Raw genomic sequence first — 12,459 nt, forward strand, 5'->3', positions numbered from 1 at the left:
CTTCTAGACAAATTCCATCTATTTTATATCAACTTCCTCAAAATATTTAATGGTACACATCTGCCAAAACTCTTTCCCGATTCTAAGTGAAATACTCTGCAAATTATTTCTTAAAATATTAATGATCTATTGCTTTACCGTTACAAATAGATTACATCATATGTAATCCTGAGTTACAATTGGGTAATAGGGTTCGTAACATCTTATAAATTGTATTGGTAATCCAATACATGACAAACAATAAATAAATACTGTTACTGGAAAAGTTTGTTTCATATTTTTCGGAGCATAACTGAACTTAATTTAAATTACGATAATTGTCCATGTAATCATGAACAAATAATGCATGGTTGTAAGAATATGAACTATGCTACATGTCGCCTGAGTTTAAGAATGAAATGTAAATAAGTGGCAAATATTCATAAACTCTGACCTAAGTACCCAATTAACAGACATCTATAAATAGAAGCACTGATCACTAAAGATCATACATTACCCAAGAATAGTACAAATATGCAACGTCCTTATCAGAAAATAAGTATAATTAAAATTCACTTAACATGAAATCGATGTTAGGGAGCTCAACTAGCATGCAATTGTATAACCGATGAAACCAAGACCTAATTATCACATATAACTCTTGTCAACCATTACAATGTATGTTTTTTAAATAGATTATTTCGATAACACAAAGAAATCTAAGTAAAATTGTGATATGAATAAGACCAAAACAACTAGAAAACATTTTTACGGAAGCTGAAATAGAATTCAATCTAACATTTCATGATTGTATAAGATTGACACACACACACATACTAGTAATATAATTCCTGAAATTGTTTTCTTTTCGAAATACAAGGTTTTATGCTTGACATAATGCTTTTATTCTATTCTTACTTACATAATTATTGGTGTTGTTTTTATGTACAAAAGAGAATATCTTTAACTTTTCAATGCATTCATTCATCTATTCAGATATCTATTTATATGTAATTTTAATTCTAGTGGAATTTCCTGGAAAACTAATCTATTCAAGTGTGAATTCGATAAACAAAAGAAAAAGAAACTGAACGGAATCAGTTTCGTGTAAATTAATTGTTCTTGTTAATGCCTTTTATTTTGTTGTTTCTATTACAACAAAACTTCATTATAGTTGTGTAATTATACGATTTATTATTTTCATTGTTTTACTGTTAGAGCAAAAAAAAGGTAGAAAACTTAAGAATTTATCTTATTCTTCTCTCTGATACCTTCATATGGTTATTTATGATTCAAACTTTAAATGTCTATTCATTTAGGATTATGACTGACTTAGCATATGTATTGTTTATGGTTTCCTTTTTTTTATATTTTTGATTTCCGTAAATCACCTTTTATCCATATTTCAAATGATACAAACAAATTTAATGGTTTATTTTTTTAGTTGATGAGTAAATAAACAAATAGAAAATAAGTAAATAAACAAATAAATAAGTCAATTGAAGCTAGACCACCAATACTGAAATCTCCACGAAAAACCCTTTCTGATAATAATAATCATATGCTCACTAGTGACTGGCTCCATGAGGTATTTCCTGGAGTTCTAGTGAAAAGCAGTGACCAGTGAAGTTCAACCACGTCTGTTGTGAGATATCAACTCACTGAAGACAATTGGTGAACGGTTGCTCAACTTCGTGGATTGGTTGAAGTAAGATATTAACACCATCGGATGGCGGCTAACTGGTCAAGCGGTTAAGTGCTCTGGCGCGAGATTGGTAGGTGCTGGATTCGAGTCTCGCGAGGCGAGATCGTGGATGTGCACTGTTGAGGAGTCCCACAATAGGACGAAATGGCCGTCCAGTGCTTCCAGGTTTTCCATGGTGGTCTAGCTTCAATTGACTCACGCTTTCAACAACGAAAATAAATAAGTAACAATAACACAAAATCGCAATACTATTTACCATAATGTTTGTAATTTTTTCATTTCCTAATTTGTTTCTAATAAATAATAATTGATTATTAAGCAAAGTAAATTCATTCAAATATTCTTTAGATTTGAATAATTTGGCTTCTTCTAATGCCATTTTTATGTTTTCATTTTCTTTTGGTGTTTCATAATTTTCTGTTTCAGGAAGTTCTAAGATTATTTACAAAACAAAATTAATTGAATCCAATTATTGATTTATTTATTTATTCGACAATATTTTCTTATTTTTTAATATAAGGTTAACTAGGATCCTCCATACACATTTCTGTAAACACTGTGTGATATGAATAAGTTATCTGAAACCAAAATGTTTCTGTAATTAATTTTATAACGAAGTTTATTTTCCTACAGATTTATATTACTTAAATGAATTAATTTAGTGATCACCAATTGTAAACATTATCAATATTATACGTGCTTACACCTGTTACTCCCAATGGAGCATAGGCCGCCGACCAGATCAATATAATACGTTAACATCAAAACTTTTAAGAATAAACTGTTTCAAAATGTAATGATATTTTTCTATACAATTGTGGCAAGAATTTGCCAATACAAAGAATGAGCATCACGAAACTTAACTTTATTGATTTATATACGAACATATAATTTTACATTTGTCACTCTTGACATAAATACTTCTTCTAACATAAAATATGAATTATAGTAGGTATTCCAAGATGATTTTGTACTAGGTTAACTGGCAAAAATCAGTTCATTTTCATGTTCTATTGATGGTGATGAAGAGTAACTTCAAAGTATTAGACTGTTGCTCTGCTTACTTTGAAACTTCCAAATATTACTCAGCCTTTGCATTACATGGGAAAGAACATAAGACAGTTTTCTGTGATGAGATGATAGGGAATTCGATTTAAGTCAAATAAGTTGCAACTTGTAGTAAGTTATTTCTGAAATAAATTGATGACCGTAAAGCATATCAGAGTTAGATTTTTCAAATCTGACATATTTAAACGTAGCCGGGAAAGATTAATCAACAGGAAGTCGTTAATTGACTTTCATTATTATTCAAGAGCACTGATAATTCTATTTTATGCATGCTCACATTTCTGTATTTTGGTGATCACTTTTACAAAATGACATACATTTAGAACACTATTTTCAACAAAACTCGACAACAGGTAAAGAGCAAGAAATCGTCCTCTTCCAATGATGATATAATAAATATTAGCTTCGTACAACTATGTCGCTATATATATATATATATATCATCAAATGAAACAATAATGATGTCTGCAATATGAATGTCCAAGCTGAATATTTCCAAATCGTACTCACCTGTTATATCGGATAAATGAAACGGATAAATGATATAGTGTTTACTAGGAAATAAACGACGAACATTTACTTAGTGATACCCTGATTCTTCAATCTTTATAAATGCATCTGTGATGTTTTCGGATATTTTTCTGTTTACTGTATAATGGAATACAACTATATGATTCATCATAGTATCTTATTTCAGCAAACATATAAACCGAAGTACGGTATATCTTCTATTAAAATAAAAAGAAGCTGTTATTTTGTTTATGTTGTTTCCTCTAAACTGAGGGTTTTAATGGTTAAGCCTTTATGCTTTTACAGGTAACAGATTACACTTCAACAAAAATAAACCACCAAGTTACAAAAAGAGTTGTTCACAGACACTGTTCAGAAGACCGTAAATGCACTGTAGAACTCAATGCCAGAAAGTGTAGTAAACACGTTTACCAACTGTTTTCGTCCAATATCCATCTTTTTGGAACTTCATCAAAAATTACTTATCATCTAGATAAAATGAAAATTTCTACTTGAAGTAGACACTGGTGATGTTGTTTAGAAAGACAATAGAAGCTTATCAACTGAACCAGCCAACTCAGAAAATACATCACTGCCCAAACCATCCTTTTGAGTTACAAATTTTATCATTACAAAAATCATACTACTAATATTTATTTATCTTGGATTGTAACCCAGTTATAATTATTATTCACTGTAATCATAACCAAACACAGTAGAAGGTTGATAGAATATGAACAAACAATTTTTTATAATTAGTGTTTACAAAATCAAGTTATAACATCAATAATAAAAATAATAATAATAATACATTTATTTACTTTTTAATAAAAACTAAAATAATAAAGCAAACATAACTAGGCAACTTGGCATCTGCGTTTTCTACAATAATCTAATTATTTATTTATTCGTCATAAAACTAAAGCAGATCAACTGGTTCATAATAATAATAATGCTATAAAAATTAACGATGTATAGATAATAAAACAGAATCCTAATAAAATTCGAATGATTAGAGCATCATTTCTCTGTGATTACTGATTAGTGAAATCAATAGAAAAAGTAGTATATAAAAATTCTGATCTAAATGAATTTTTTTTTGGATTCGATTTTCTTACTGTTCTATCAATGCTCCAATAAGAAATATATTATCAGTATAAGGTTGAGAACATTGCTGAGTTTCAATTAAGATCATGAACCGATCAATTTTAGACCACCATTGAAAACCTAGAAGCACTAGATGGGCGTTTTGTCTTAGGATGAGACTCTTCAGCAGCACGCATCCACGATTCCATACACTGGACTCAAACCCACAAGGATGAAACGGTCGTCTGGTGCTTCCAGGTTTCCAATGATGGTCTAAAACCGATAAGTTCATGGTCTAAATTATAAAAAAAAACATTTTTATCGTTAAAAGTTTTTTAGATTACCTCATTTGTGAAGATGTGATATGTTATATTAACTTAAAAGTATTGGAGTATTCTTGAAATCTATGCTTTTAACTAGAGAAACTTATTAATCTTCAAAATCTATAGTTTAATATTATTCCTGTAGAATGAAATTACTTTCACTAATGTTGGGGATGATGGATCTCTGCAAATCACTTGGTAAACGTCTCATTTTTGTAATTTTACTATGGAAATTATAATTTCTCATTTTCGCACCAAAAGCGCCCCTTTATCTTCACTTAGTATCTCCCTTATGAAAGGACCTTAAATGTCATTGATTCGTTTCCTTTTTTAGTACATCATCTCTTAGTTTCTTTTCTTGTCGTGTTGTTGACTTTCGCCAGACCTAGGTGATATCATATTAGCCTCAACCATAGCAACTATCAAATAGTAACGGAAACATATTCACTAGGTTTATTGATATGTTAGCCTCGATATTCCTGAGATTGTGCTGTTGTACTATAGTATTCATTTTTAAAGGTTAAAAGTGAATCTAATGATCCGACTTTATCATATCATCCAACAACAGATGTTAGTATTACTTTGTAAATCCTTACTAACAATAAAGTTAGCTAGACAAAGACTGTTTTGCTTATGAGACGCCTCTTTCTGAACTTTAACGCCTGGCGTTCTCAGGAAATAATAAGTTCAAGCTATAGGAACCAATCTCTGTAGAAAATAAACCATAGTTAGGGATATCAAAGAAAGACATTTGACGCAAGACTTTCATTATTCATGATGAACGATTGTTTATAAGTCTGGACGATATGAACATAAGATACTCTGCAATAACTTTTGGTAATATATAACACCGTATTATGTATTTTCAACAGTTTTGTTAAATATTTGTTGAAAACATTCATCTTACGGCTGTTGTCATTTTCCAATAAAAAATATTATATCAATGTTAAAATAAACTAAACTTAGCCTTATCACTAGTAAAGGTAAATAATTTACATTACACTGCATGAAATGTGTTTATAAGTAATGACAATGATTTCATCATCTAAATCCGTATAGTAAGTTTTCATAGTTGAAATCATGAACCAATTGAAGCTAGACCACCATTAGCTTTACCATATTATATTGGTTCATTCATACCTTGAATTATCCTTCCACCATCCACTTCATATATTTGACAACGAACCAATTCTGCTCGACATCGAAACCATAAACCGAGGACATCTTGTTGGGTTGTTTGTTTTTGAGTCACATTTGCTGAGTGATTTAAAGTCTTGCAGTTTTCAAAGCTATCTAAAATTATCACATCAAAAAAGACTCTTATCATGAAATGTAAAGCTATAGTTGTCTCACATGTTGAAACACTGAACAACAAACCAACATAATATGTTTATATGGACCAATCGTTATTGAAACAAACGCACAAATTAAATATAAATCCAGCATTTTTCTCTGTCTCATGTACACGGTAATCCTTGGTTATACATCATGAAGTACGGTAATCATTAACCCGAGAAAAAACATTCAGTCTTTTCTATGATGGTCGTTAAGTCTAATTTTACAAACTCCTATCGTTTTCCTTTCCATCCGTTCCATAAAAACTTTACCCAGACTAAGTTATTGCCATATTCATTCTATTTCTAAGAACATTCCATTCTCGAACATTATTTCACCATGTAATACGACCAATTCCTTCACAATTAATACTCTTCGTTTTAAAGACACGCTTTGTTATTATACAAAACCTTCACAATCAACCTATCAGTCTTGAACACGAATTGTGTTTCTCGTAATTTTGTTTATCTTTTCTTCTCATCACAATATTAGATAAATATCTGTACAATCGAAAAACATCAATTAATTATCGATAGAGAAATGGTACATATTTTCTATTGTACTGCTCTGAAAGTAAATTCACCGTAATCCCTTCACATAGTCAATATTCATTATTTCACGCATCATGAAAAGTGTTTCGTTCATTTTCGACTTGACTTTTGTATTTGAAGATATATAACGATATACGGTACTAATAAGTGAAATTTGAACTTCAACTGACGAATTACTTTTTAATTTTCTACAAAACGTATTTTACAGTAAATTTCTATACCTTTTATATCTTGAAGTACATGGTCAATGAAAATGGCATCTAGAAACGACATAATCATGGACGAAAATGTATTCCAAGATTATGTATTCAAGTTATTCAGCTCGGATTTAATGAATAAACGTATTTTGTCTATGATAACCCATCGATTAGTTTAACTTTCGAATCTTTAACTTAAAGGATTAGTCACAAATCTCTCAAATCCTTTTTGCATACCTAAGTAAATGAATTCTACTCGTTTCACGTTCAAAATTAAAACATACTTTACCTAGCATTGTAAGGGAAGATGGATAGTGGCTAGCAGTGGAACCCAGGACGCGAGTTTCGTCCTATTTGGGACTCGTCAGCTGGATGTACCTGCATGTCAGAGTTGATGTTCACTCTGGGACTCGAATCCAGTACTATTCGCTTCAAACGCCATCGCGTTATCCACTCAGCTACTGAGTCCTGATAGCCACTTGCTTGTGCAATGGGGTGAAGTTTAAATTCACTTAGTATTGTTTGTTTGAATCTTCCCATTGATGTTTAGGACTGCAACTGGTCAGTCTTTTATTGGTATATAGCTATATCGAGGAAATACGCACAGTATGCACATGAATACTTTACCTACAATTTGTAGGGTCGACAAAGGAAAATAGCAACTTTTCAGTAAATCTGTTTACGGTACAGTTAACAAAGAATAACATACAAGGCTTATTGATTTGTGCCTTAGTTATGTACTTGTTCAGGTAACTATGTTTTTGTTATTATTTTTATCTATAATAAACACAGAGAAACCTGGATAGAAGGCCTAGGATTCGACTCTCCAACTCATACATTTAGCTAATTAATTAAATTATCTTTATTACATCTTTTCATAATGACATTTTACTTCAGGTTATTCTTAAACCTTACGCTAAGAAAATAAAAACTAGTTACTTTTAGTGCTATTTTCAATTTCAGGTCAAAAAACCACAATGACCTAGAAATCCCAAACGTTTTCAGTGAAATATAACTTATCTTAAAAAGAGAGTAAACAAAAAACTATGATTATTTCTTAAGTCATTTGAATGAAAGGGAGATTATGTATGTATATCCATACTTTAATTAAAAGCTGCTTTCAGTAAAACAAAAATATGAAAAACACAAAATACCAGATTAAGTCAACGTTAGATTTTGAAAATATACATACAAATAGGATATTTGTTTTCAATAGTTGATTAAATATGTTCGTTTTATAATCCTATACAATATTCTACAAGAATGTTTTGAATATCTTTCAAGATAATTCTTCATTTATAAACACTAATTAGGAAAGTATATCAGAATCTAAAGCTGATGCTTTATAATTGATTCATATTTTGTTCATTAGTTATCATGCAATAATAAAGCTACTAAACTAGTTAGTTCATTACTAATGTCCATAACTGAACTATAACTACTCAGTTCCTTTTCATAAATAAACTTCAATTTTAAATATTTTATCACAAACCACCGGCGGGTAGCATCAAATCGTCAAATCAATTGGTGATTCGTTGAAATTTTCTGTCATAGATTTAAAGTTACATTTCCATTTCTCAGATTAAAAATATGATTATTAACATTGTAAAATCACTACAGTAATAGTTGATAACCAATTAATGAATAATGTTCTTAAACCATATCACTACAGTAAATGTTTATATATTTACAGACCAATAGATTAATATATTGATTATCTAAAACGAATGCTCACTCATTAACATTAATAAATTTTGAATATATTTTAAAATATATGCCATCAAGATTGAACCAGAACGCGCTTGGTGTTGTGACGATAATAATTTAGCAAGTAGAATAGCAGCTTCAACGACTACCATAAGTAAAGAATGATCCAAGTACGGATGATCTGAAATCGGAAAAATATAATCACTGAAATCATGTTCACTTTATAATTATAAATACTTAGTGCAAATAATTTTTTTAAGAATCAACTACGTAGTACTGCCGCGAAATACGTGAACATATCACTATAGTAAATTAATTTTTCGAATCGGTTACGTTTTTTTCTATATTTAGGTTATATGAGCCTACATAAACTTTGACATACGCAATAAATAAATACCTTGAACGTTTTCATCGTTTTAGACTAAATATGCGCTTTATATTTTCCAGAGATGACCACCATGTAAATAAGTAGTATCTTCCGTGAGTTATCATAAAAACAGTCATTTAAGATACCAAAGTCTGATTCTTAATATACTTTGCAATAGCATTAAGAATAGTTCCATATATTTGGTCAGAATTTGGTTGCGTCAATGACTAGATGTACTTATAGCAGTTATTTGTTGATGCACGGATGAAATATTTTTAGGTCGTTGCCTTCACCTTCTTACCATTCGCCAAAATGATGAAGTCTTTACAGAGACGGCACCAGTTGAAAATCAGTGGTCTTCATGATTTTCCACCACACCTTATATCAGAGTAACTAAGCTCATATTAGCTTCTAAGTAAACATTACAATAATAAGAGTAAAATTACTTTTCAAACAGTCGTCTGGAATTTGAGAAAAATACATAGAAGTACATAATCTACAATATTTGAAAAGAACAATATAAGAGCAGTTAGTTGGAGAAAAATGACTGGATACAAGAATAATTTCTGGGTGGTTCTGACCTAGTGGAAAGAAATTCATTAGTGACACCAAGCCAAATATTGCAGAACTATACAATAGCCGGTACTAAACAGATTAGAAATAACACTACTACTTAATTGTGACTACAGATAATAATTTAAACGTTTATTAACAGCAGATTGAATACAATCATTAAATTATAGCAATAATCTAACTTGAATTTAAGTCACACTTCATCAAGAAGAAAGTTTATGTAATGAAAAATGATTGATCAAATTTGATGATAGAAATAAAAATAATGAATAAGCCAAAGCATAGAGAAATTTAAATGGTAAGTTATTTAACACACTGAAAAAGTTCATTCGTCCCAAACAAACAAAAAAAGGTTTTCATACTCTAATAATCATGAAAACACAAAAGCGACTCTACCTTACTATTATTTAACTGATTCTAAACATCATATACAAGAACATAGTAAGCGTTATTTATTAGTTTCTTAAAATATCGATATAATTTCATCGATATTGTCGCACAATAATATAGTCTAACAATAGGTATTAATACAAAGGTTAGACTTGATAGTTTCAAATAAGCTGAGTTAATGATAAACATATTGAAGTACTACGACTTCCAAAAATATATTTCTGTTATATCCCAATGAGTAGAAAAATTATATTTCTGACGTTTCATGACTTAATGTATGCCACTTCTACAGAGTAAATAAATAACCGAAATCAAATTAACAGAAGTCAAGATAGTACAAAGGAAACGGTGCAAAATATTTCTAGCACAATCAAAATCATAATGTGTCTGAACATGTCAGTGTCAAGTTATTCACGGTCAACATGAATTTGTATAACCTGTCACTGTATAATTTTTTATGTATCAGAATGTGGGTACGAGGAATTTACTCATTTGTGAAATGAAGTAGTGGGTTGAGATTGTGTGTCCACATGTGTGTGTGTAGAAATAATAAAAATAACATAAAATGTGGTTGTTTGTGGTGATCTAGGACTACACTATTTTACAATTATCAATCAGCTATTAACGTAACGGATAATCTCCATTATTCATGAAGATAAAAAGTATAAAAAACCAACATCTTTAAGGTAAATAGAAACAATAACATTTAGATGTGTTAATTAAACTTTTTATTTAAAAAAGAGGAGTTGATTCAATTCAAAGAAAATAAATCATACAATTTAACCAAGAAACCTATGATAACAGCTTTATAGTTATTAACATATTATTTAACACCTTGATACAAATGTAAATTATATTAACTGTCATTAGCACTTATATAATTTTGTTTAACAGTTAATTTCTAAAGGTTATTAATTTTTAAATTCACTTTGTATTCTTTGTTTGAATCTTCCCACTGATGTTTAGGACTGCAACTGTTCAGTCTCTTATTGGCCATATGTGCATACTGTGTGGAATCCAGGACGCACGTTTCGTCCTATCAGGACTTAGTAACTGAGTGGATAACGCGATGGCGTTTGAAGCGAAAGGTACTGGGTTTGAGTCCCAGAGTGAACATCAACTCTGAGATGTAGGTACATCCAGCTGACGAGTCCCGAGCAGGACGAAACGAGCATCCTGGATTTCACTGCTAGCCACTATCCATCTTTGGTTATTAATTTTTATTCAAAAGTATTTTTTAAGCTTTTACAATGCATCAAATTTTATGAAAACTAGGAATGAAAAACACAATATATGATGCTTTATTATATCAAGATTATCTATAAAGTTCTTGTCACTTATGTTATTGTTAGATGATATGCTGTATTCTAAATAAATATTAAAAGAACTCTATTTTCAGGATAAACTCTTATATTACTTCTAATACAACACTTTATTATTGAATTATTTAACTAACTAATTAGCCTGAACATGTTTCCTTGATAAGTAGATTCAATTAGTGTTCATCTTTTTATTAATCCACCAAAGTATTAGACAGTTTATCACCGCGTACACGATTTTAATAACTGGATTAGTAGGGGTATATACCTAATTTTCTATTATAAATTATATATATATATATACATATATATATATCCACACCTATCTTCATTATTTAATATTTTGAATTTGTTAAATAAACATTTACACAATACTAATGGTTACCCAACATCATTCTACTTAGAAAAGTGTAGGTGGTATTATTATTTTCACGTTAAATACAACGTATATCTTATGTGTTTGTTTAATACTTAGTGACTATGTAACAGCGAGACCAGTCCACATATTTCAAATACATTAATATATGTTAAGATCAAAGGAACAATGCACTATAACTACGTTTTTGAATATTCCTTTAAGCTGTTATTTCTTATGTGATCTTACCAAACAAAAAAACATACAAACTTTAGAAATCTCAACAGGAAATTTTACTTGTTCATCGTTGTAGAACTTCTCTTTTGTTAAGTTTACAGTTTTATATATTACGATGAAAATTATCATTTCAAACAGATCTCAGCTCTAGGATCAATCGAAACTAAGTTTTATGACTAACATTTTCTAATCCTTCATAACATTAATAGCGTTCGTTAATTATCATACTGTAAATTGAATTTAGAACACTAAGTTCATAACCAAGTCAATATTGTTAAATATTTAATAAAACACTTGCTTATATACAACTCGTAGAAAAATAACTTCATTTTAATTTATCAGAAGGAGATTTTATGGAGATTTAGTGTTTTCATATGAAGCGTGGGGGACCACACTTGTCTCCAAATCATTCAATAAAATACTACTGATCAAGGAATCTTGTTCTCCTTTCGAAGAAACGTAGATTTATAGTTTCAGAGTATGGGCTGAAATCCCATTAGTAAGTTAACGAGACTATAATTTACGGGCAAACCAATCAGAAGAGTTTGAGTAATTTCAGGGTCACGGCGCCAATTTCATTATCTGATGCTCACATACGGTAGGCTCACAGAGGATTTTAGAGAAAACATGATAACTGAGCGGCTAAAACAAATAGGACTACCAAGAAGTTATTTTATTTGTACGTGTGGTAATCAAGTGACTTGTGAACCTTGTGCAGATACTGTGAATGGTGTTGTCTTTCAATATAATATATGTT

The 12,459-nt window shown here is 30.0% G+C and overlaps 1 protein-coding gene across 1 annotated transcript in view; it reads right to left on the reverse strand.

Annotated features, from left to right (window-relative positions):
* Positions 1–12,459, reverse strand: part of Smp_125990 (hypothetical protein) — a gene marked incomplete at both ends in the record, with an annotated part of 98,659 nt that overhangs the window by 5,485 nt on the left and 80,715 nt on the right. Inside the window, 2 exons of the mRNA XM_018794015.1 lie at positions 1,941–2,116; positions 5,812–5,964. Coding sequence (XP_018648470.1) covers positions 1,941–2,116; positions 5,812–5,964 — 329 coding nt within the window. The remainder of the gene's footprint in view (positions 1–1,940; positions 2,117–5,811; positions 5,965–12,459) is intronic.

Source organism: Schistosoma mansoni, chromosome 1 (assembly GCF_000237925.1).
Source record: "Schistosoma mansoni strain Puerto Rico chromosome 1, complete genome".
Taxonomy (NCBI): domain Eukaryota; kingdom Metazoa; phylum Platyhelminthes; class Trematoda; order Strigeidida; family Schistosomatidae; genus Schistosoma; species Schistosoma mansoni.